The sequence below is a fragment of the Chiloscyllium plagiosum genome, chromosome 12 (genome assembly GCF_004010195.1).
Source record: "Chiloscyllium plagiosum isolate BGI_BamShark_2017 chromosome 12, ASM401019v2, whole genome shotgun sequence".
NCBI classification, from domain to species: Eukaryota; Metazoa; Chordata; class Chondrichthyes; order Orectolobiformes; family Hemiscylliidae; genus Chiloscyllium; species Chiloscyllium plagiosum.
In genome coordinates this window covers 17,059,116-17,086,641 of record NC_057721.1, presented here as the reverse complement: position 1 = coordinate 17,086,641, position 27,526 = coordinate 17,059,116, and the positions used below count along the sequence as shown (strand labels likewise).

At 39.2% G+C, this 27,526-nt stretch overlaps 1 protein-coding gene across 1 annotated transcript; it reads left to right on the top strand.

The window, feature by feature from the left end:
• Window positions 1–784: 784 nt before the first annotated feature.
• Window positions 785–27,526, top strand: LOC122555490 (ribose-phosphate pyrophosphokinase 2-like). Its single transcript, XM_043701515.1, has 7 exons — window positions 785–885; window positions 6,492–6,675; window positions 17,081–17,179; window positions 19,357–19,481; window positions 19,819–19,992; window positions 26,714–26,873; window positions 26,962–27,526. The coding sequence occupies exons 1-7, from the start codon at window positions 785–787 to the stop codon at window positions 27,052–27,054; spliced, it is 936 nt and encodes a 311-aa protein (XP_043557450.1). The 3' UTR covers window positions 27,055–27,526.

The window sequence follows — 27,526 nt, the reverse complement described above, 5'->3', positions numbered from 1 at the left end:
GTCAGCCACTGCCCACCTCACATTGGGCAGTGTCTGATCAGTAGGGCACTGACACAGTGTGGCCCATCTGCTTCAGTGAGTGTTTGAAGCTTAGGTTTTGTGCTCAACAACTGAACCAAATCCATAGCATTTAACCAATAAAAAGAAAACCATTTTTGGTTAGGAGCATGTGCACAGGCTTGACAGTCAATGTGTAGCTCATTAATAATGTGTACAAAACAGCTGTGATTGATATGGAACTTGGTAGTCTGAACTACGAGAAATGAGTCTTGCTGAGAGTGGATCACTGAAATTTTAAAAATTACATGTCCATCAGGCAGAGGAAACACATCAGCAGTGTGTTTTCTTTGGTTTAAGAAATGTACTGTTCTCCTTATTGAAACAAATCTCTCCCACCCCAAAAGAGCTGGTTTAAGACATATTCTCTCCATCTACATCCCCACTCAGAATTAGTTAACCTCATGAATACCTTTACTTCAGTGTTTTATTGCGTTCCAGAGGCGACACAGCATAAAGAACCCACAGTTCTTTGAAGAATTTGCCATTTCTATCTGTAGAATCTCCAAATCAGACCATCAGTAATTCATGGAGATTTATTTTCTTACTTCAGTCATAGATATAGGCATTGCTAGCATGACCTTGAGCTCAGTGGCTTACTAGGCTATTTCAGAGAGTGATTAAAAGTCAACTGCACTACAACATGAGTGGTACAAAGACATGCCCATCCTATCTCTAATATTGTGGCCTGGGAAGGGACAGATATTAGTTGAGGTTTGCTGCTACCATGAGCTTTCTGTTACTTGCACCTCCTTCAGAACATACTATGGTGCTGTGTGTCCTGGAGACATTCAAGATCAAGACATTTAAACCAATTGGATACTGGATGTGAGTCAGAACCACATTCTCAATCTCAGCTATCATAAGACCAACTGGTACAGATCATTCCCTTGTGTACAGTAGGTTTCGGATGCAATCCTTGAAGCTTTTCATTGTAAGCAGAATGCCATCAGCCATATTAGCTACCTAGTTTTGAAAATCATTTCCTTGGCTCAGTTGAGCAGGCAGTCTCTGAGCAAGAGTGGAAAAATGTAAATGGTTCAAGGCTGGCACACAATGATGGAACCTGAAAGCCACGCAATACACTCAATTAATTGACAGAGATCCATGCAAGATGACTCTGCATTAAGCTACGTAAAGTGAACAAACTATTAAGTAGTACCCCAAGAATATTGGTTAAAATATTACCAGAATATCCAAATACCTTTCAACCAAGGAAATGCTAGAGGAAATTCTGAAGAAATGAAATCAACGTTCATCAAAGAATTTGGCTATCAAAAACAAAGATAAGGAAGCTGTCCCCAAATGCCATACACAGTTGGACAGATGGTGGCACACTACTTTGAGTTTTACTTTTTGTGGAACTCCTTCACCAAGGAAGCATGTCATGGCAGAGATAGGTGCCAAATCCTTAATGGTATTTAACTTACAATGAGCAAAGAGCCTGGTGCTAACGTTATACTGCCTGAATGTATCAAACATGGAAACCTGCACTCCTACAAACTTAGACAAACTTCAGTCTCTGGAGGGAGGTGGTCATATCATGGATGTGTCACAAGGATTATGACCCTGAAAAGGAACAAGGGCAAGCTTAGTGCCTGTGACAAACTATTGAGACATCTCCTTCCTAATCACAGTATGAAGAGTATGTGCTCGTGTTAGCCTAGTTTGATTGCAGAGTCTTTGCTTTCAGAACTGGAAAAGCTGCAATTTACATGATCTTCTCTGTCCAGTAGCTGCAAAAGAAATGTCATGACCAATGGAGATGCCACTAAATGCTATGATTAAGTAACATTGCTTAATTTTGTACTTTTTGACTGTCTCTGGCTGGTGAGCAGTTACTGATTTTAGTTACTGGATACAAATTTTGTCTTGGACAGAAGGATGCAGTGCACTGGTGTGATGGGTGAAATTTATATTTTTTATCTCTAAGCTCAAGCCTGTTATCCATGAGGGATGGGACAAGGACTTCCTGTGGTTTAACAAAAACAGATACCACTCCTTGGTAAACCAATTGTAGTCCTTTGTTTTGCAAAGGCAGACTGAACTAGACAATATGGTGAAATGAAAATGGGGTCTGGGTCCGACCTCTGAGTATGCGAATCCACAGGTAACAAATAAGTGGACAATGAGGACTGAATATACAAGCTGGTGCAAAGTTTGAGATTCAGTTACGGGGATGTCATGTTCGTGACGTAAACATGGTATTCTGCTTTAAATGACAGCTGCACTGTTGTGACAGTGCGATAAGACTGAGTGGTCAAGCTTCCTGTTTTTATGGCCTACATTTGGTATTTGGCCCTCTTGGAAGGTAAACATGCTATAAAATTTCCTGGTCCCTATATGTTTTCATTACTAATAGGTTGTGGTATTAAAGTGACAGTTCTGATAAATGCATTCCAATAAATCGTTTCCAAATCTTTGGCCCACAAAATGTAAACATCATGAATAATGAATAAGCATCATAAGTGGGATAGAACGGCTGGGCTGTATGTACAGTAGTTCAAAGATTATGGCTTGCATATCTCTGCAAATTTGTGATTGACATCAACCTATATCTCACCTGGGCTAGATTCTGTCATGTACCGGGCCGTCAGCATGTTTTATATGATTCCGAATGGTCGAGGTTAGATTCCAGAACTGCTATTCTCTGAAAGGACGTCTGTTCAGAACCCAGTTAGAATGAATGAAAATCCATGTGAAACTAATTAGTGGCTGGTTAAGTTGAAACTCGTGAAAAAGGAAAGTTCTGACCGAATACCAATTATCAATTTGTTCTACATACTGTGCTATGATTCAACTACATATAATTAAAACCAAGCTTGGTAAGTTTTGAGGAGTGCTGCAAAATGTCACTGAAAGCAGTTGACTGATGAGAGATTTCATTTCTCCAGCCAGTTGTGGTTTTGTTTTGTTGTTGCTTAAAATAAACTTTGCTGCTTGGGAGACACAGCAGAGGCATAAGTCCGTGGTGGGAATATTCAAATCTGGTTTTGTAGGGTAATCTGACCTTGGTTACTTCTGGCAACATGCACAGTTACTTATTTTTATTTCTAACTTTGTTACCTCAATTTTCTGTCATAAGGCAAGAACAATTTACGTTTTATTCTTTAGTGGTTACTGGTTTGGTTGACAGATTATGACAGGAGTCAGTGATTTGTGATATTTACATAATCACGTAATAAAAATTGGAGTATATGGTGACTAATTCACTACAAACCAACGACGGTCAATATATAAAATAGGCCTCTATCAAACCAGGACTGTGAGGGTAGGTGAACTGCGTGAAGAGCCAAATCTCAATTTGATAACTCATCTTATGGTGTGGCAAATAAGGAGACGTAGTGGAGTAGTGGTAATGTCATTTGACTGATAATGTTCTGGAGGCATACTTTCAAATCTCACTGAAAAAATGCAGTGAAATCTGGATTCAGCAACATCTGGAATATAAAAAACTTGTGGTGAAAATCTCTGATTCACTAATCTATTTTTGAGGCTTGTAGACATATCAGTTCAAGAGCATTTAAGGATGGGCATCAAATACTGGCACAGCCCGCATCCTACATTAGAAATTTTAGTAATTCATAGAAAGCTGCCTCTGTTTGGGCATAGTAAGTTTGGTATTGGCCAACTAGAAATATTAGGTGGCAAGACCCCATTTAGTTCAAGCTAATATTTCACCATTAGTGAAGTTCTCCCTGGGATTGTAGCTTTTGTGAATGTGGCATTGTTATTTCTGCAGAACATTGATGAAACATCATAGAATTGTTACAGTGCAGAGAAGACTGCTTAATGCATCAGGTCATTGCTGATCCTCCAAGAAAGTCGTTAATCCACAAGTGTTCCTGTGCTCTCTGTCCTGTTTGCAAATGTAGAAGAACTGTGGCAGAGGAGGAGCTTTATTGGTTTTTACCTTTTTGTTCATATTAACTCTATAACTGCAAATGGAAAAAAAGCAGACCGAAAATAAAATAGACTATTCTAAACTGTAATCCCTTCCTTGAAAGTCTTTAAGTTGAATGGTGTCATTACAATCATGCTGTGCCCCTTCCATTCTGTAACTGAACCTAAATTTTGTGTGTAATTTAAATCTCTCCAATGCTGTTCCCTAGCTACAGACTCCATTAATCTTCCTGGCAATAATCTGATCTTAAATCAGATTGCTTGTTTATATTTTTAGTATCATATTTCATCTCCAGGCGAGCTTTTAACCTTCTATTTGTTCTATGGCTAAAACAACCAATTGTATCTTTTATAATATGGCCCGACATTTGCTTTGTTTCATTATGTAACTGAAAGCTTCATTCATGCCTTCATTACTACTGCTCTATGCTATTCCAATGTACGTCTGGCAGATCTCCCACATTCTACCGCTTACAGATTTGAAGTTATCTAAAGCTGTGCTGGCCATGCCTTAACTCTCAGAAATCCCATTCCCCTATTACCCTGTTGCTCACTGACCTTCCTTGGATCCTGATCATGCAACATCTTGGCTTTAAAATGCTATCCTTACTTTCAAATCCCTTTTGTGGTCTTGACTCTACCTGTCTCCTCCAGCTTCTCAGCCCTCTGAGATATCTGCACTCAATTTGAGCTTCTTGCCATCTCTAATTTTAATCGCTGCACGCTCAGTTTTTGGCTCCAAGCTCTGGAATACCCTGCTTACACCTCTAGGCCACTCTACATTCCACTTTTTAAAGCTTACCTCCTTCAGCAAGCTCCAGGCCATGTAGGTTATATCTCTTTGTGTGACTCAACATAATACTTTGTTTTGTAATCTTCCTGTGAAGTGCTTTGGAATGCTTTATTTTGGTGAAGGTGCTGTACGTAATTTATGATAATTGGGTGTGGAATACCTAGCCATGTTCTCTTCCCCCCCCCCCCCCTTTCCATTTCTTGGTTGGATTAAGTGTACTTACACCTGAGAATTTGAGTTGCTAAAAAAGTAATTTTTACTACACTGAGTCTGTTTAATAAACTTATCGTTGAGTGGCTTTTTGATGCTTAAAAAAAATTGTCTTGGTTTAGTGACCAAATGATGCAAAAATCCTCAGACTCCACTTTTAATTTTTCAACCAGAGCAAGTCTGCTCTCTAAGTTAATATTCCGTTTGTTTCATGAAGAATCCTAAGTCATTGGAAAATCTAGCAGAAGTTCTAAATTTAAAATACTGTATGAAGCAACACAACGTATTTATTATATCCCACTTATGGAATGCTGGGAAACATTCTTCACAGTAAAGCTAAGTTACTTCATTCAGAAGATGTGAACGTCAGCCGTTTGGTTTTCCTTTCAGGCAGTTTTAGTTTCAGACAGAGCTATAATTTTTTTTTTTGAAAGCCCGGTACATAGTTGCAGTGAAGATATTCCTTGTCCATACAACATTTTTAACTTTCATAAAATCATGCAGTGTAGCTGGCACCCATCTTTGAGCATTAACTTCAGGTTGTTTAACCTGATCTAGGTATCTGATAGGTTAAACATCTTAAGTGGCAATAGTTATGGAACAAGCTACTTTATTTATAGGTAGCAATAGCATTCATGCAGAGACCAATTCATTTATGAAATGGTATTTACATTCCAGGGGATCAGTTCAGGGATCTCACAATAATTTGGGGGGGCATTTTAAGAATGGGAGCTAGTTTGTTCCCCCCCTCCTTACTTGGAACCTTAAGAGTTTGGAACTGTGACAAATTGGGGAACCGTGCCTGGGACTGATATTAACTAATAACAAAATATATTGTCATCCCTCCTCCACTCCTTAACATGGCAAAACCACTACCACTTCCTGGGTCATCCCCAAAACTGCCGCCTTGGTGTGCTTTCGACAGAATCTGGGTCTTTGCAGGATTCAGTTTGAAGTTTCTCCCAGCTTCCAAGAGGCTCCCTCCTCCTCCTTGTTTCACTGAATTGTAAAGTCCAGCATTCACTAGAAATTGATTCACTTGGTCTTCTGGGAATCCTTGAAATGATTTTCAGCAGCAAGGTCAACTCCAGTGATGAAGATTTCTGGCCAGGCAAAGTTTCCAGCATCCTTAAATTTATACTCTTTGACTTGAGAAATGCTGATACCAGCATTCTGTGTGGTGGCTAACAGAGAACAGTTTTTTTTCCATTGTGCTGGCATTGGCTTCTGTTTCACTTTCTTCCATTGCATATTCTTTCGGGTGTGAAAGCTGGCATTTTGGTTCTAATAGAACGTGACCTGAGCCCCAGTTCCCTGGGCAGCCAAGTCACATTGATATACACTTAGCACAAATTGTAGGAAGTCACCTGCTCCATTTTACCTTGTTTTAAACTGCATTTTTTAGTCCAAATACCTGACAAAGCATTGACCTCTCAACAGCACTTATCTGGAATATGAATAGTGTTTTTAATCTCTTTTGTGGAGCTTTCTTAAAGTAATAACTCATCCATTTTGATTTGTTTTGCAGTGTGGAAATTGGGGAGAGTGTGCGAGGAGAAGATGTATACATAATCCAAAGTGGCTGTGGGGAAATCAATGATAATTTGATAGAGCTGTTAATCATGATCAATGCCTGCAAATTTGCATCATCCTCTCGAGTCACTGCAGTTATTCCTTGTTTTCCCTACGCCCGACAAGACAAAAAAGACAAGGTAACAGAGTTTTTTGGTTGGTTGTTTCTTGTTGGATTGTAGGAGAGATGAGAGGAAACTGATGCACAATATGATTCATAGAACAAATATGTAGTAGAACAATAACAGGTTCAATTAAAATAGTTGCGGTTCATTTCATTTATGGGGAAAAAGTGTGCCTACGTGAAGTATAATTGAAAACATTTTATGGGGAGAGATTATGATTTTGATCTGGCAACTCACGAATGGCAATTCTTGGACTTTTTTTTTTACAAATTCCTGAATATCCTGTTGAGATTGTGTGCCTTTTATTCATCAAGATAATTGTTTTAAAATAGTTTTTGGTAAAGAATATTTCCAAAGCATGTTTTTGAAATGCTGTTCAGAATTTTGTGAAAATTGCAGTACAGAATTTGCCCCATCCTTTCTGCACAAACTGAGAACTGAATCCGTCCGCCTAATCCCACTTTCATATTTTGTCTTCCATGTGAAAGGACTACAGTTAGGGTTCATATCTAGGCAGTTGCTTTAAAATCGGTTGAGGGTTTCCACATCTATTGCTGTTTCACGAAATTAGTTCGAGACCCCAACCACCCTCTAGAGAAAAAAGTTATTACTCTGGTTATTACTATTACTACTATCCCTCTAATATTTTTAGCAAACAGTTTAAGTTTATGCTTCTTAGTCGCTGACATTGTTAAAAAGATAAATATGCCCTCACAACCTTAAATACCACAAAACTCTTTGTTCCAAGGTGGACAACCCCAATGTATCCAATCTTTCTTAGAATCACAGAATCCCTACAGTGTGGAAACAGGCCATTTGGCCCAACAAGTCCACACTGACCCTCTGAAGAGTATCCCACCCAGACCCATTCCCCTACTCTATTACTCTACATTTACCCTGACTAATGAACCTAACCTATGCATACCTGAATACTGTGGGCAATTTAGCATGACCAATTCACCTAACCTACACACCTTTGGATTGTGGGAGGAAACCAGAGCACCCGGAGAAAACCCACACAGACACAGAGATTTGTGCAAAATCAACACTGATAGTCGCCCAATGCTGGAATCGAACCCGGGTCCCTGGCCCTGTGAGACAGCAGTGCTAACCACTGAGCCACTGTTTCTTTGGTTATATTTTCAGAGTCAAGACAACATCCTCACAGTTCATTTCTGCACTTTCTCGAATGTAATTACATCCTTTCTCTGATGAGGTGATCAGAACTGTTCACAGTATTCATGTTATGGCTAAACTAATAATGTATACAGTTCCTGTATAACCTTCCATTCCTGTTCATACATACGATATATAGGTTTTGAATGGAAAGGAGTCCATGTGTTCGAACCATTGTTACCTCATCTACATTCCTGCCTAACCCTATTCACCCCTTGCTTACCAAGAACCTATTCTTTTCCTTAATCAAGCCATCTGTCAGTCTATGAAACTCCATAGGATACAAGCCTCGCCTTCTTCACAAGATAACATGCCATCTTCAGATATTAGTCAGAGCCAGAATCATACAGCAAGGAAAAGACCTTCTGTCCAACTCCTGCATGCCAACCAGATTTCCATACTATTCTAGTCAGTCATAGAGATGTACAGCACAAAAACAGACCCTTCGGTCCAACTCATCCACGCTGACCAGACATCCTAAAATAATCTAGTCCCATTTGTCAGCATTTCACCCATATCCCTCTACATCCTTTCAATTCATGTAACTATCATGTAATTATACCACCTCCACCACTTCCTCTGGCAGCTCATTCCATACATGCACCACCCACTGTGTAAAAAATGTTGCCTCTTTAGGTCTCTTTTATATCTTGCCCCTCTCACCTTAAACCTATGCCCTCTAGTTTTGGACTCCTCTATCCTGGGGAAAAGACCTTGGCTATTCACCCTATCCATGCCCCTCATGATTTGATAAACCTCTATGAAGATCACCCCTCGACTTCTAGGCAAAATAGCCCAGCCTTGTCAGCCTCTCACTATAGCTCAAACCTTCCAACCCCAGCGACATCCTTGTAAATCTTTTCCGCATCCCCTCAGGTTTCAGAACACCCTTCCTATTGCAGATCAATTGAACCTCTGAACTGCTTCCAACACAAATCCATTCTTCCTTAAGTAAAGATTTACAAAGATATAATACTGTAAACTGTACCCCCAATGTGGTCTCACCAATGCCCTGTGATGCTGAAGTATAATCTTACTACTTGAATGTACGTATTACAAAGATCTTGGGTAGTCTGTGCTTTTCATCTCAAACTTTGTTTTCCTGTTAGTATATTTGGTCATTGCTCTTCTGTCAACATTTTTCAGTTTTTTTTTATACTGCCAATATTAGAGTTAATATTTGCACAATACCTTTTGGTTTTTTTTTTGAAAAAGTAGACTTTTTACAAGTTGGAAACAATCTGTTCAGATACCGATATACGTACCAGAGCACTGTTGGCTAATTCATTTTAAATGTTTATCACATTCATTGCGCTATAACATTAGTTGCTGTCATGGTATTTCTGACGTTGGCCTGCTCCACAGTCAATAAGTGAACCAATATTTACACACCAATCTTTTGCTTTTGGTGTCTTGGATCCTGTTTGTATGAACTGTTATTCTTTCTGATTGCATGGTAACCTGATGCAACTATTTAGGGGTAACTGTGGAGGTTAGAGGGAAGGGAATGTTGAGGGTGCAAGTCTTGACTGGAAACTGTTTGCAATTCATGAATAGGAACAATTTTCTTTCAGAAGCAAGTTAGAAACTATATAAAGTATGATGGCTGTCTCCCAGTGAGGAGGGAATAATTAGTTTACCTCTACAGATTGACTCTGACTCTGAAAGATTCCTTGAAGATTAACTCAATTAATATTGAAAAATAGGTATAACATGAGTAATAGCCACTGACTTTTGTGACAAGTAAAAGGCTGTGTTAAATCTAGACCCTTCACCTCCGGAATCTGATGCGAGAGACAACCTGACTGATGTGAATTTTTCTGCTACTCTGATTCTACATGAAATGAGTTTGGACAGTCACAATCTAGTTATGTATTCTGCTACTTGTCTGTCTCAAAGTCTGTGGAAATGTTCAATAGCATCTCTCCAACCACTGCATACTTCAGTCACAATGACCTTAGCTTAAATCTTTCACCAGTTCATGTCGTCTCTGTCTGATGTGAAATTTGCTTTCAAGGCATTTGATTTCTGGTAAATTTCTAAAACAACTATTTTCCTCCGTGTAGTTAGACCATACTTTTGGAAAGTAATGTGAACAAATAAGTGATAGATGATTTGAGCTGTCAAAGCCAACATCCTCTATATCTGTGTCAAGATTACCCAATTTAGAGGAGAATTGTTTGGATAAAATAAAAAACTATTTGCTTGTTTATGTTTTTGTCACTGAGGCGCTATCAATAAACTTTGATAATGATAATTTGTATTGTCAAATCTGGTGATCTCACCTTGACCCACTCCTTTCCACCCCTGTTCATTAGGAGGAAAATGCTTTTAAACTTGTATGATATTTATTGAGGTAACTGCCTACAGTGTGCATACGCTAATTCTGCTTCAGTCCAAAACTAGGGGGCATTTTTTTAAGGTGAGAGGAGAAAGATTTAAAACAGACCTAAGTGGCAACTTCTTCAAACTATGGTGTTTAGTGTGTGGAATGAACTGCCAGAGGAAGTGATGGATGCAGGTACGGTTACATGTAAAAGACATTTGGATAAGTACAGGAATAGCAAAGGTTTGGAGGGACATGGGCCAAATGCAGGCAAGTGGGACTAGTTTAGTTTGGGAAACTTGGTGCTCAAAGGGGCTGTTTATAGTTCATCTTTGAAAGGATTAAAGTGTAACCCAAGTAGTTGAGATGACTTCTGTTTTACTGAAGTGGTTTGTTGGGTACACAGACACACAGATACACTCCCCCCACGCCCCCATAGGCACATACACACGTGCAGCCATGCATATAAGTCTGAGGGGTGAATGTGTAAATGCAGAATTACATTTTATTTTGCTCAAAAACTCCGTGAGTCCGTGAAAGATTCTGTAAATCAGTTCTTTTGGTTAGAATCAGTCTGAACATTAGGGCACAAATAGTCTCACGCAGGGCAAGCTCACACCTTAAATGCATTACCTGGGCAAACCTATTGTTAAAGTTCCCTTGAGAATGTAACTTTTAAAAAGTTCTGCAATTTTTTTTTTCTCTCTGGAAAATGTAGGGGATGCTGGATTCTCAGGGGAACATAGCACGAACATAGCTCTAATGCAACGAGGGGTACGTCGGGTTCCAAGAGATCAATTGTGTTATGGGACTCTCCAGTCCGAGGTACAGAAAGACGTTTCTGTGGCCAACAGCGAAAAATCAGAATGGTGTGTTGTCTTCCTGGTGCTAGGGTCAAGGATGTCTCAGACAGGATGCAGAATGTTCTTAAGGGGGAGAGGGGCCAGCAAGAGGTCATTGTCCATATTGGAACCAACCACGTAGGAAGGGAAACGGTTGAGATTGTGAAACGAGATTAGAGAGTTAGGCAGGAATTTAAAAGGAGGTCCTCAAGAGTAGTAATACCTGGATTACTCCCAGTGCTACGAGTTAGTGAAGGCAGGAATAGGAGGGTAGAGCAGATGAATGCATGGCCGAGGAGCTGGTGTATGGATCAAATTTTTTGATCATTGGAATCTCTTTTGTGGTAGAAGTGACCTGAACAAGGATGGTTTGCACCTAAATTGGAAGGGGACTAATATACTGGCAGGGAAATTTGCTACAGCTGCTTGGAGGGTGGGACCCAGGGAGATAGTGAGGAAAGAGATCAATCTGAGACCGGTACAGTTGAGAACGGAAGCGAGTCAAACAGTCAGGGCAGGCAGGGACAAGGTAGCACTAATAAATTAAACTGCATTTATTTCAATGCAAGGGGCCCAACAGGGAAGGCAGATGAACTCAGGGCATGGTTAGGAACATGGGACTGGGATATCATAGCAATTACAGAAAATGGCTCAGGGATGGGCAGATCTGGCAGCTTAATGTTCCAGGATACAAATGCTACAGGAAGGAGCGAAAGGGAGGCAAGAGAGGAGGGGAGTGGCGTTTTTGATAAGGGATAGCATTACAGCTGTGCTGAGGGAGGATATTCCTGGAATACATCCAGGGAAGTTATTTGGGAGGAACTGAGAAATAAGAAAGGAATGAGCACCTTATTGTGATTGTATTATAGACCCCCTAATAGTCAGAGGGAAATTGAGAAACAAACTTGTAAGGAGATCTCGGCTATCTGTGAGAATAATAAGGTGGTTATGGTCGGGGATTTTAACTTTCCAAACATCGACTGGGACTGCCATAGTGTTAAAGGTTTAGATGGAGAGGAATTTAAGTGTGTACAAGAAAATGGTCTGTTTCAGTATGTGGATGTACCTACTAGAGAAGTTGCAAAACTTTACCTACTCTTGGGAAATAAGGCAAGGCAGGTGACTGAGGTGTCAGTGGGGGAGCACTTTTGGTTCAGCGACCATAATTCCATTAGATTTAAAATAGTGATGGAAAAGGATAGACCAGATCTAAAAGTTGAAGTTCTAAATTGGAGAAAGGCAAATTTTGACGGTATTAGGCAAGAACTTTCAAAAGCTAATTGGGGGACATGAAATAGTTGTGGCAAATGGAATTAAGGAGAATCCAAAGGGTTTTTACAAATATATTAAGGACAAAAGGGTAACTAGGGAGAGAATAGGGCCTCTCAAAGATCAGCAAGGTGGCCTTTCTTTGGAGCCGCAGAAAACTGGGGAGATACTAAACGAGTATTTTGCATCAGTATTTACTGTGGAAAAGGATATGGAAGATATAGAAAGTAGGGAAATAGATGGTGACACCTTGCAAAATGTCAACATTACAGAGAAGGAAGTGCTGGATGTCTTAAAACGCTTAAAGGTGGATAAATCCCCAGGACCTGATCAGGTGTACCTTAGAACTTTGTGGGAAGCTAGCGAAGTGATTGCTGGGCCTCTTGTTGAGATATTTGTATTATCGATAGTCACGCGTGAGGTGCCAGAAAACTGGAGGTTGGCTAACGTGGTGCCACTGATTAAGAAAGGCGGTAAAGACCAGCCAGGGAGATATTGACCAGTGAGCCTGACGTCGGTGGTGGGCAAGTTGTTGGAGGGAATCCTGAGGGACATGATGTATGTGTATTCGGGAGGCAAGAACTGATTAAGGATAGTCAACATGGGAAATCATGTCTCAGAAACTTGATTGAGTTTTTTGAAGAAGTAACAAAGAGGGTTGATGAGTGCAGAGTGGCAGATGTGATCTATATGGACTTCAGAAAGGTGTTCAACAAGATTCCCCATGGGAGACTGATTGATTAGCAAGGTTAAATTTCATGGGATACAGGGAGAACTAGCCATTTGGATAAGAACTGGCTCAAAGGTAGAAGACGGAGGGTGCTTGTTGTGGAGGCTTGTTTTTCCAGACTGGAGGCCTGTGACCAGTGGAGTGCCACAAGGATCGGTGCTGGTCCTCTACTTTTTGTCATTTACATAAATGATTTGGATGCGAGCATAAGAGATACAGTCAGTAAGTTTGCTGATGACACCAAAATTGGAGATGTAGTGGACAACGAAGAAGGTTACGTTAGATTACATCAGGATCTTGATCAGATGGGCCAGTGGGCTGAGAAGTGGCATATGGAGTTTAATTCAGATAAATGCGAGGTGCTGCATTTTGGGAAAGCACATCTTAGGACTTATACACTTAATGGTAGGGTCCTAGGGAGCGTTGCTGAACAAAGAGACCTTGGAGTGCAGGTTCATAGCTCCTTGAAAGTAGAGTCGCAGGTCAATAGGATAGTGAAGAAGGAGTTTGGTATACTTTTTTTATTTGTCAGAGTATTGAGTACAGGAGTTGGGATGTCATGTTGTGGCTGTACAAGAGATTGGTTAGGCCACTGTTGGAATATTGCATGCAATTCTGGTCTCCTTCCTATCAGAGGGATGTTACGAAACTTGAAAGGGTTCAGAAAAGGTTTACAAGGATGTTGCCAGGGTTGGAGGATTTGAGCTTTAGGGAGAGGCTGAACAGGCTGAGGCTGTTTTCCATGGAGTGTCAGAGGCTGAGGGGTGACCTTTTCGATGTTTACAAAATTATGAGGGGCATGGACAGGATAAATAGGCAACGTCTTTTCCTTGGGGTGGGGGAGTCCAGAACTAGAGGGCATAGGTTTAGGGTGAGAGGAAAGATATGGAAGGCACCTCAGGGGCAACTTTCTCATGCAGCGGGTGGTATGCGTATGAAATGAGTTGCCAGAGGAAGTAATGGAGGCTGGTACAATTGCAAGATTTAAGAAGTATTTGGATGGGTATATGAATAGGAAGGGTTTGGAGGGATATGGGCTGGGTGCTGGCAGGGGGGGCTAGATTGAGTCAGCACGGCTGTGTTAGACTGAAGGGTCTGTTTCCATGCTATACATCTATGACTCTACATACAAAAGAACTGAAACCAACATGTTCATTTTGAAAGATGAGAGTTAACAAATAATCCAGATCTTTTTCAATATGTAATTTCATTTACATCGCACTTTAAACATTTGTGATAAATTCTGTGTCTTACGATCTTATACTCCACAACCACCTGATGGAGCAGTGTTCCAAAAGCTAGTGCTACCAAATAAACCTGTTGGACTATAACCTGCTGTTGAGTTTTGAAGATTATCTTGTTTTAGTTAATGATTCACATGGAAATTCAGGCTGAATTCTTCCCTTAAAATTTGGTTAACTCTCGGGTACAAATTATTAAACTGGTTGATATTTTAAAATCACCTAGTCCATTCATGCGTAATGCAAATAGCATTAATTATTGGTAATGACAGTTTTATGCAGGTTAATGTTTGCATTGTGTTCATCTGTTAGAATTGACATCAGAAAGTTAGTGTTTTGATTTGTGCAATTCAGTGTCAAGCATTTTGACCTAAAATCATTTGAAGTACATCCTAGTGGATAACCAGTGATCTCAAATAACATTCTTTTCATCGCAGTAGGGTTTGTGTTTTTTTTCTTAACTTTAGACAATCAGATTTCTCTCTTGCCTGATTTGCATGATGCAAATTGTGAGAGCATGTGTGAATCTGTAGAATTCTTTACCACAGAGGGTTGTCAAGACTGAGTTGTAAATATACTCAAGGCTGAATTAGACAAATCTTCAATCACTGAGTGAATAAGGGCTGTAAGGGAAAAGGCAGGAAAGTGGAGTTGTGGATTATCAGAACAGGCAGAACAGAGTTGATGGGCTAAATGGCCTACATTTCAGGCATCTTATGGACTTCTCTCTCCTAATTATGCAAATAAATGTATAATTTTGTTAATCTGATAACTGCAATGGTAAACTTCCAACTTCTCAAGCAAATAACCTTAAGTACAAATTGTTCAAATATATTAATGATTGTCATTTGAGGAACATTGCTATGTCCAACTACTGTTTAAAATTTGTTTCCATGGTTTGTGCTTTTACAAATTCATCTCACCAACATTTACCAGTGGCTCTCAACAGTTCTCGGGTTTTCTGAATTAATAGATCTCATTTTTCAGTTAATTGAGTAGCTCAGATGTCGAATTTACTCCTAAAATAGAATAAAATGACCCTTTTGATATCAAATACAACTGGTCTGTTGTAATATTTAAAAAGAAAATTCAGCTCATTTAATAACCATTGACAAGAACCCTTTGTATTATGCTTGTTGAAAAGACTAGGATGTCCAAATGGTATACAGGATAAACTAATTTTACATGTTTTTCAACAAATTGACTGAGTTGAACATCAGTTTAAATGTTACTTTATTTTCTTCAATTAAGTGGATTGTTTCTCTTGGTGAAATAAATAGAAGTTAACACTAAATTCTCTTTGAGAATCAGTGAAGTGCTGCACAAGGACTTCATGCTAGCATGTGAAAAATACTTGGTCAATCTTTCTGGCTGCTTATTACCATTTTTAAGCTTTACTCATATTTAACTGAATTCTGAGTCAAAAACTAGCACAATTGTGCTACAGTGCTTCATTTACTAAGTTTTAATTATAATATTTTGATCAGGATTTCTAAATTCTAAAGTAAGTTTATAAATCTGTATCATATTAGGTTTACTAAAACAGATTAGTCTCTTGTTAATGAGTTATAACACAAGTGTTCCCATTTTGACACACTCTAGTCTTGCCTAGCCTTGAACTAGTGGCAGTTGTGTCCAGTGTTCTTCTAGTGTCATGAGAATTACTGTAAAGTTGGACTTAGGATGACTTAATACACTGTTAAAGTCTTTATTCCACACATAACTGGTATGTTTGACTTGAAAATTACCAATGCCAACAGTCAAAATTAGGCAACATTCCATTCCCCAGTGCTATTGTGTCTTCATTTGGACATTATTCACGTACCAGAGGGAGAGTGAAATATACACTGTCGAGTAGGCACATTGACGATGAGTTTGTATTTTACATGGTATGTGATATAGGAATTTCCTTTTGGTTTTTGAGTTCTGTTCTTGTAGGTTTATGCCTTGCTTGAAATTGACTTGTCAAAAATGCAGATACTTGGAAATCTTAACAAAATGTATTGTAAAAAAGATTGCGCACCGAACCTATCTTCAATTGAAAGTCTTGAGTTCCAGTTTCCTGGTTGTTACCAATCTGCCCTACGTTTACTTTCCTGTATAATGCAAAGGATTTTTCATGAGTTAGTCAAGAAAGCTAAATCCAAGAATAATACCCTATTAATGGTGACTGAAATGAAGTTCCACAGAATTGCAGCTTCAAATTGGTTGTCTGTATCACAGCTTGCCACTAAAAATTGATGGCTGGAATTGGTTCTTTCTTCAGAATATGAAACTTGTTTTGAAATCTGGAAAAACTGATAAGTTGGACCAGGCTGATAGTGACTAAGTTTGGGCTTTTAAGCAGAAAGTGAGTCACCTCACTTGAGAGATTTGAGCCCTTAGTCCTCATTTTGCAGTAATAGCTACATTAGCATGCTATATTTCATGAAGTTCAACACTCAGGTCGAGTATTTCACTGTTGTGTATGGCTTTCCTTAACCATTTCCATTCAAGTAATTGTCTTCATGCCTTCTCAATCAACATAGGTCAATACATTTTCAGTTCAACCCATCAGTGATGCTAAATCTGCATTGTTAGAAAGTACTTTTGAGGTTAGATATATTTGACAGTGACTCTGATGGAGTGCATTAATGACCCAAGGTGGGATAACACATTCCAGGAAACAGTGTCGTTCAGTAATGTGGATTTCCATTGAATGCAATGTAACTCCAACTTGATTTATTACAGGAGAATTAACCAGTTCCTGAAGAATCCTGACAGATTGGAACATTATCTGGGCTGAATTCATGCATTTGTGCTGTCGGAGATCTGACTCACATCTGTCTTCTTTTAGAGTCGTGCCCCAATTTCAGCCAAGCTTGTGGCCAACATGTTGTCAGTTGCTGGAGCAGATCATATCATCACCATGGATTTGCATGCCTCTCAGATACAGGTTGGTATAAAGCATTACATCATTTTAGTCAAGTATTAGCAGCTAGACTTCATATTGACTACCTAACCATGCCAAGATATCTCTTATTAGGCAATATTTTTCGAAAAAGGTCTAACGCGATGCAGTGTGTGAACTCTTCTTGGCCATATGTTTGTTAATTAACTGCACAATTTGTTTATTTTGTGTCGTCAATTGGAAACAGCAAGAGTTACTCGCTGCAAAAAAAATCTGTTCTTGATCAAAGAAAACCACATTTTGAAGGAGCACTTGACAAATGCCACTGTTGGGTGGTAAATCAGGGTCACATTTTGTTTTTGATATGCTCTGTGAGTTGGTGCAAGCTGATTAGAGTATTCTGCAAATGATAGCTGAGCTTTATTAGAGTTTCATTTTAGTCTGCTACCGGGACAACAGGGATTTGACTTTGAGCATTGCACCATTTGAGCATTGTGGTCGACCTCTGATTAGTAACGGATGATTTCTTCAAAAGTGCAAATCAACATATGTGGTTAATTATCAAAGGCAAAAATAGTTGTCGATGTAGGTGTAAATCAACCCTCCTCTTAAACAGGGAGAGCTTCAGGTGCAATACATAAAAATGAATTGAGAGTCTTCCCTCAAGTATTCTCTTTAATGAATACCTGCCACTTCCCCCAAAATCGATCTAAAATTTGTAGAGAACACGATGTGAAGACAAAAAAACAATGCACTGAACTGAATTTTCAAACGTCTGTTATGGACTAGGCCAGACCACGCACAACATTCTTAAGCAGGCAGTCCAAACCATAACTTTGCAATTTGTATCGTTAAGTGCACAGTGAAAATTACCCGGAGTGAGGTAGCTAGGTTGACTACCAGGTTTTAAAACAGACAAAAATTTATTCACAAGATTACACAATGAAACGCAAAGAACAGAATAAAGAACCCCTACACAACTCAGTCTATCTAAACTAAATTATGCTGATCTGAATATACACAACAGTCCCAATAAGCAAACCCACTTGAACAAGTGAAACAGATGCTTACAGGTTGAAGTTAAAGCAAAAAGAGAGAGAGTTTGTTTTCACACAGCTCACTGTTGAACTCCCAGCTAGTTCTGGACTGAAGTAAACTGCTCAGCGAGAGAACTGACCCCACCCCTTTCATTATCCAGGTCACTTCTAAATATGACCACTTTGGCCTGATTACATATAAAAAAGCTGAAAATGTGTTGCTGGAAAAGCACAGCAGGTCAGGCAGCATCCAAGGAGCAGAAGAATTCCTGATGAAGGGCTCATGGCCGAAACGTCGATTCTCCTCCTTGGATGCTGCCTGACCTGCTGTGCTTTTCCAGCAACACATTTTCAGCTCTGATCTCCAGCATCTGCAGTCCTCACTTTCTCCTACAAATAAAAAAGGCCTCTCAACACCCTTTAATCTCTGTACCAAGCCAGTCTAATCAGCACAGAGAGCGGTTTATTGCCCCTCTGAAAAAAAACCCAAGGACTTAGTATCCTTGAGAAAAGGAACAGTTTTTAGAGAAAAGTAACCAGCTTTGTGACACATTGACCAATACGCTGCTGTTGGGATATTATGCAATGTGATTTAGATGTCTGTGTAAATGGCAAAATGAGTCACTGATTTTATTTGTAACTGTAATTTCAATCAAGTTCTACATGTTTTGTGTTTTTCATATTCTGTATGTTCAGTATTTTAAAGGTGATGAACCTGAATAAAAAATTCATCAAAATAGATTTGCTTAAGTTGTAGAAATACAGGTAATTGATTGATTGCATTTAGTGTATCAATTATATCTGCTAATCCATTTATTCTAATTGAATCATTTGAATGGCATGAACAAAGAATTGTCTTTTTATATTTACCTTGGATGAAATGCTTTAATTGTTCAATTGGTTAACTTCCTATCTGCAGAAGCGCTTGGAACAAGTATAATTGAAAAATTTAAAGTTGTAACAATGAATGTTGATTGACATAATGAATCAACTTTTTATAAAATTGCTGTTGCTATTACTTGAAAAACAAAATCTGAAGATTCCAGGTAAAGGGTTCAGTGGGCAGGAAGATCCATTGTTCCAAACAAATTTAATCAATAAGCGTTTGGAGACATCATTGAAGCTAAGAATACTGTACATTTAGCCTTTTTCCAAAAACTGATTACTTTAATCATCCTTGAACAGGGCTTTTTTGATATACCTGTGGATAACTTGTATGCAGAGCCAGCAGTACTGCAGTGGATAAAGGAGAATATTCCAGAGTGGAGAAATTCCATAATTGTCTCTCCTGATGCAGGTGGAGCCAAAAGGTGAGTGGTTGAGTCCGGTTATTAATATACAATTTGCTGATTGGTCTGGTTGTGCTATTTAGATAGCCCATACAATATACCAGTGTAGGAGAAAATTGCGTTTTAATTATAATTTCATCGTTCGTATTTCGCAGAAATGAGGGATGCCAAAAAGCAATTGTATTGGGTGCAGTCTTCAATTACAAATTCAAAAATAACATTCCTGATTCACATCACATGTCTCATAGTTTGATCTGTATAATGCTGCCTTTCTTCCAGCTGGAAAACTGCTAAATCTTGAGAGGTTCCAGTTTGCTTACTGATGCTGTAATGCACTTCTTTGTGGTTTTCATTTTAGGGTAACATCAATTGCAGATAGGTTGAATGTTGAATTTGCGTTGATCCATAAAGAGAGAAAGAAGGCAAATGAGGTAGATAGGATGGTGCTCGTTGGTGATGTTAAAGATCGAGTGGCCATTCTTGTGGATGACATGGCAGACACATGTGGGACAATATGTCATGCTGCTGACAAGTAAGTAAATATGAGCAAAATGGTTCCCAGACGATATTTTTTCCAGTGAAGAATGCTGGGTTTGCATGCGTACACAGTGCCGGGGGGAGAAGGAGCATTTGGAAAACCACAGAGCAGATGTTGTACCTTCTGCTTCCTTGAATTGAAGCTTGTTCAAGGGCTTAAAGCTAAGGTCAAATAAGTGTTTGACTGCCATACGTAGCACCCTTGTTCAATTATTTTGTGATGTGCCTTTTTTGAGGAGAGCACATCCATTTCTGGTTTTTGAATGTGAGCTATTTTTAAAATATATTTTAGTTAGCCAAGTGAGTATGAGCGAGAACAATTTTTTTGAGATTGGCATGTTTTTTGATCTCCATTTATCTTTTTTACATTTTACTTTGATCAAAAAACTCTCCTCTGCTCTAAATGGTAGACTGATAATTGTAAAAGTGGATTGACCCACAAGAATCCCACACTCTAACCGTAGATCTTCTAAACTGTAATAGTGTCACCCTTCATGCTTTGAAACTCCAGTGAAAGCAAACCTAGCCGTTCCAATATACACTCATGAAGCAACGTTCGAGATATCATCCTAGTAGACCACTTGCTATTGGCATCCATCCTTAAATGAGAAAAGTCTGTACAATATTCAAGGTACAGTCTCACCAGTGCCCTGAAAAACTGAAGTATAACTTCCTTAAGTTATATGTTTAATTCCTCTTATGATTAAGGATATCCTTCTATTAGCCTTTTCAAGTACTTGCTTTACCTGCACACTGACATTTTGTGACTCACGGGCTAGGTTCCTATGTACTTCAAAATGTTGTAGTCTTTGTCCATTTAAATAATAATTTAAAATTATTAAAATATTTTTCCAAATTGAACAACTTTGCATGATCCCACATTATTGCTGTGAATTGTCTTCCATTGTGTGTGAGATTAAAGTGATTGCTGTCTAAAATCAATATGTAAAGTGTTTGTTAAAATCACAGCAAATCTATCATTTACGTTTAGGCAACATTAACCTTGGCACACTACTTGAATGCTTTTTCTCTCCTATTCTGATGACCACCTCTCTAATAAGGAAAGTTTTTCACCACCATGTTCCTTCTTCCTTGGACAGCAGGCTGCTAATCAAGAGTGGCATTCTTTCTCTTCTGCACAACCCTGAACATTACCTTCAAGATGTGTTCTACAAAGGGAATAGTCATTTCTTAGTTTTCCATCACCATGTTCAGCACTTTTGCGTGGTTCTCAATCAATTTCAAAGCAGACTCTGCAATTTTGCTTGCATTTCATCAGAGTTTGGTTTGGATCTGTTCTTAATGACACTACAGCACCTGAGAGTGGTTTGTCCAGTCCACAGTAGAAGAGTTGAATAATTATTAAAAGGAACAGTCTTCTCAGACTCTCAAAATCCATTTTGATTGCCCCTGACGAGAGATAAAGTATAGCACTTATGATTTGACTCTGTTATACTCCTGGTGAGATATGACCTTGAAATGCATAAGAAAGGTATCTGCTGCATTGCCTGTGCACATTTGTAAAACAAAAGGTTAATTTACCCATGAAGGATTCCTCATGCCAATGGAAGTAAAACCAATAGACCAGGTTTTATTCTTTAAACTTTCACTGCAACAAACTAACTAAAAACAGCACAATTCGGACAGCAATTAAAAGCTGAAGGATATTTTAAATAATATAAATATGCTTTAAATAGTTAATATGGCAAAGTTACACCTGACATAATTACAGCTACTTGCATTGCTTTGGCAAAAATGTAGTAGCATAAGCAATCTGTTTTATAGCCTAGCTTTGTTTTGTAGGATATGACCCTTCTTCCCGTCAAATTCTTTCAGCCCTTGAACCATGTTCGCCAGCAGCTATATTTTATCCAAAATCCCTGGACATGATTACCACCGACAAAGTAAACCCCCTCTTATTCCTGAGATGGTATCCCTGGTCACATGGGTTCCCAGATATTTCCCCTTTAACTTTTTAATTGGTCTGATGGTGTCTGCTGCTGTTTCAGTTTTGTCACTGAGTCTTGTCCAATTTACAGTTACATGACACAAGATAATACAGATTCTCTTGTGAATGACCTGCTTTGCCACAAGGATCTAATTAAAACCTGCCAAACATAAAGCTGTTTCATTAAGAGAGAACATTGCTAATTTTTCTCTCATAAAATTTGTGTTCTGAACTGTCAAACAGGAACATAGCTAAAACCCAACCCTACTGCAGTTGGCTTCCTTGTTACCTTTGCTTCTCAAGCTGTTCATCCCCATGGCAACCTTGGGTCGTATGGCTATTTGTTGTAACCTAAAGATGTTATAATCAGGAAACTTACCTTTCAATATACTTCCCAGCCTGCCCTGATCTTAAAGGACATATTGCACAGAAAGGAAATGGCAAGATTTATTGAAAACACATATTGTGAATTGAATAAACATAACTGGAAGGCCTTAAAGTTACTGTTCATGAGCATTTACCTGACAAGTTGTCTTATTTCAAAATGGATCTCTAGAGTCTAAAAGTGGCGTCATGGATCCTAAACAGAAGGAAAAGGAGCAAGATCTGGATTCTCGATATGCTGAAAAATCAAATCATTTGTTTAAACAAAATAAAATGTGTAGAATTTATAAAGAAATACAGGACCCAGTGTTTTACACTTTTCCATGGTGACTGTCCTATGCAGATAACTTCCTGGGAATCGTAATGGGAATATGTTTTATAGTCACTGGACTATTATTCCAGAGGAATAGTCCAGCTTTCAGCGCACAGGTTTAAATCACACTGTGGCAGATGGTGAAATTAAAATTAATTCAATAAAGTCTGGAATTAAAAGCTCATCTCAGTAAAATGAAATTAATGTCCCTTACGGAAGGAAATTTGCCATCTTTACCGGTCTGGCCTTCACATAACTCCAGAACTTCAAACTATTCCATTCAAGGTCAGTTAGGAATTGTTTTTGTCAGTGATGGCCATTTCTGCTGAAAGAACTTTTTAAAATCAAACTTTACCCAAATTGTATCTGGTTAATAACGTGCTGTGGGAACTTATAAAATTATAAAGTGGCAGTACAGAAAAATCTCCACTGAATTATATCTGGAACTTTCTAAATCTCATTTACTCCAATGGGGACAATTCCTTGCTCCTAAAAGGTACATTATGTCACTGCAGAACTAATTGCTTGCCAAACAGCATAAGCAGCACATGATAGAACTAAACAATCCCAAAGCCAGCAGATCAGATGTGAGCTCTGCAGTCCTCCCAAACCCAATTGTGAATGGTAGCAAACAATTAAACAACTTAAGGAGGTTCCACAAATATCTTCATCCCTCAGTGATAGAGTCAGAAATATGAATGAATGCACAAGGTAAGTCTGAAGCATTCACAGCAATCTTCAGCCAGAGTGCTGAGTGGATGATCTATCTCAGCCTTCTCCAGTGGCCCCCACCATTACAGATGCCAGTCTTTAGCCAATTTGATCCACTCCACACGATATCATAAAATGGTTGGAGGCACTAGATGCTCCAAAGGCTATGGGTCCTGACAACATTGCAACAATAGTACTGAAGGCCTGTGCTCTGGACCTTTAGACTAGATTCCCTACAGTGTGGAAACAGGCCCTTCAGCCCAACCAGTCCACACCGACCCTCCGAAGAGTAACCCACCCAGACCCATTTCCCTCCAACTAATGCACCTAACACTACGGGCAATTTAGCATGGCCCATTCACATGACCTGCACATTTTTGGACTGTGGGAGGAAACCGAAGCACCTGGAGGAAATCCACGCAGACACGGAGAGAATGTGCAAACTCCACAAAGACAGTCAACCGAGGCTAGATTCAAACCTGGGACGCTGGTGCTGTGAGCAGCAATGCTAACCACTGTACCGACCTTGCAACTCCCCTGAACCAATCTGTTCCAGTACAGTTACAACAGTGGCATCTTAACTCAACAATGTGGATAATTCTTTGAGGATAATGTGGATAATTGCCCAGGTATTTTCCACTATATATAAAAAAAAACAATCAATTACTGTCCCATCAGACTACTCTCAATAAAGGGATGGAAGGTGTCATCAATAGTGCTATGAAACAGCATCTGCTCTGCAATAATCTACTCAGTGACATCTGATTTGGATTCCACCAAGACCACTCAGCTCCTGACCTCATATAGCTTTGGTTCAAACATGGATAAAAAAGCTGAATTGAAGAGTGAAGATGAGAGTGACAGCACATGACATCAAGGCTGCATTCAACTGAATGTGGCTTCAAGGAGCCCTAGCAAAATTGGAATCAATGTGTATTAAGGGGAGGAATTCTCTGCTGGCTGGAGTCATATCTGGTACACAGAAAGATGGTTATGGTGGTTAGAGTTCAATTATCTCAGCTCCAGGATATCTGTGCAGGAGTTCCCAGGGTAGTGTCTTAGGCCCAACCATCTTTCAGCTGCGTCTTCAATGACTTTCCCTCCATCATAAGGTCAGAAGTGGAGATATTCACTGATGATTGCAAAATGTTTGAGTATTTGAGTTCTGAGAAACTGAAGTAGTCCATGTTCAAATGCAACATGATTTGGAAAATATTCAGGCATGGGCTGACAAGTGGCACCTAACATTCGCACCACACAAATACCAGGCATCTCCAGTTTAAAAAAAAAAGCCATCTAACCACTTCCTTTGAAATTTAATGGTTTTACCATCATTCTCACCCAATCAACATCCTGAGGGCTACACTACCATTGACCAGCAGCTCGCCTGGACTTGCCACATAAATATAGTGGCTGGAAGAGTAGGTCAGAGGCTAGAAATATTATGGTGCGTAACTCGCCGCCTGACTCTCCATAGTCTTTCCACCGTCTACAAGGCACTTGTCAGGAGTGAGATGGAATACCCCCCCCCAGTAGCCTGATAAGTGCAGCTCCAACAATACTTGAAGCTTGCCCCTATCCCAGACAAAGCCGGTTTGATTGAACGCTACATCTATAAGCTTCCATTCCCTCCACCATTGACAGTTAATAGCAGCAGTGTGTACAGTAAGATGTGCTGCAGAAATTCAAAGATCCTTAGACAGAGCCTTCCAAGCCCATGATAACTTCCATCCAGAACGACAAGAGCTGCAGATACATAGAAATACCACCAACTGTAAGTTCCCCTCCAAGCAACTCACCATCCTCACTTAGAAATGCCGTTATTTCTTCACTGTCACTGGGTCAGAATCTTGGAATTCTCTCCTTTTAAAGGCATTGTAGGTCAATCTGCAGCACATGATTTGCAGTGGTTCAAGAAGGCAGTTCACCACCACCTTCTAAAAGGCAAATAGTGACTGGCAATAAATGCCAGCCAGCGATGCCCATATCCAATGAGTGAATAAAATAAGTACATTATATTCATGTTAAATTGTCACTCCTGCTTTTGTGGGCTACTGTTGAAGTCTTGAGCTGTCCTTAATGGTTGTACTAATACTGATACTAAAATAGTGTTTAAACTATTTCAGCTTACCACTTCAGAAAATCCAGAATAAGTATGGTTTTAATTTTAGTAAGTTCTCTTACTACTCTAACGGATTGCTTCTTATGATCAGCCATTGGGTGTCTGATTCGATTTCCTCTGACATGCCACTCTGGAAGAACTAGGCTGATCCTGTATCTCAATGTCATATTCCTACCAATCCAGGCCCCTTGATGCCTTCACAAGCTAGAAATGTGTCTATCTCTCTCTTAAGTACATTCAGTGACTTTGCTTTGACAGCCTTCTGTGGGAGAGAATTCCACAGGTTCAGTACTCTGTAAAGAAATATTTCCTTATCCAGATCTTAAGTAGTCTACACCATATCCTAATCTCTGCCCTCTGATTCTAAATTTCCCAATTGGGGAAAACATTCTCCCTGCAACTAGTTTGTCCAGTCCTATTACAATTGTATATATTTCAATCGGGTCCCCCCTCCTGCTTCTAAAATTCTAGTAAGTATCCAATTGAACCTATCTGTTTTCATAGAGCAGGTATCAGTGTAGTGACCGTCCTACTGCAGTGACTCTACAGTAAATTCATCATTCTTATATAGGGAGATTAAAATGCACGCAGTATTCTCGATGTGGTCTCACCAATGCCTTGTATAACTGCACCCCTACTAAATTCAAATCCTCTTGGAGTGAAGACCAGTATATAATTTGCCTGTTCTACTTGAGTTGACTGGTGTATAAAAGCACTCCGATGCCGTTGTACATTGCACTTCCCAATGTATCACCATTTAAATAATACCCTTTTAAAAATGTTTTTCACATTAAAGTGTAGAACTTCACATTTAGCCACATTGTATTGCATCTACCATTTGTGTGCTACTCTCTCAACTTGTCTAAATCACCTTCAAGCATCCTTGCTGCTACCTCTCAATTCTCAATCGTGCTCAGTTTTGTGACATCAACAAACTTGAGAATTTTGCATTTGGTTCCCTGATCAGGTTATTTACGTGTGACAATAGAAGCAGTGATGGTTCTGGCTAAGAAAGTGGAAATATAAACCATTTACCTTGTTGATCACTGCCTGAAAGCAAGTGCACCATTGTTTGTAAACAGTGAGCTTTGATTTCTGGTAACAAACACAAAACATGCAGAATGTTAAACACGTCTGTTAAACCTTATGGATTTTTTTTTTTGTTTTAAATATCTTTGCAATACCTTGTGTAGTGTGGCTGCAGTTTTTAAGTCACCAGTGTATGTTTTGTTCTTCAGATTGCTGTCTGCTGGTGCTACCAAAGTTTATGCTATCCTTACTCATGGTATCTTCTCTGGCCCTGCCATTAGTCGAATAAACAATGCTGCTTTTGAAGCTATTGTTGTTACAAACACCATTCCGCAAGAAGAAAAAATGACTATTTGCTCAAAAGTTCGGGTAAGATTGACCTTTGTTTGGATTTAATGTGAAAGAATGAGTAATGTATTGAATACAAAGTCACTTAGTCTGGTTTCTTTCCTTTCAGGTGATTGATATATCGATGATCCTTGCTGAGGCAATACGCAGGACCCACAATGGAGAATCTGTGTCATACCTTTTCAGTCATGTTCCTCTGTAAGGTGATGAGACTTCAGACTTACTGAGTAGGTCTGGTCTGAAAGTTGTTATACTGCATATCTGAGGAACCCATCATTTACGTACTGGAATATTGCACACCCAACCAGAAAGGGCCCACTGCTGTATCAAACTGGAAAAGTTACATCCATATTTGCAAGTTGAAAGCATGAAAATATAATGATTTTAAATGTCATGGATTGAATCTTATTTCTCTCAATGCACTGTGGGAAGAACAGCAGAGCTCTGCTTTTGTACTTTTGGAAATGTAATCTTTCATGAAGTGAATTTCTATGAAATCTCAAACCTGTTGATGGCTATGTGGCTTTCTTATACCAGCACACAAGTCTGTTAGATAGTTGTGGCTATGTGCTGATTATGTTTTTTTTAATGTGGAAACAAATGTTTGAGGTGCAACAGTAGTAATAATTACCAACAGACATTCCATGAGATATTAAAACTGATTTGAACTTTCA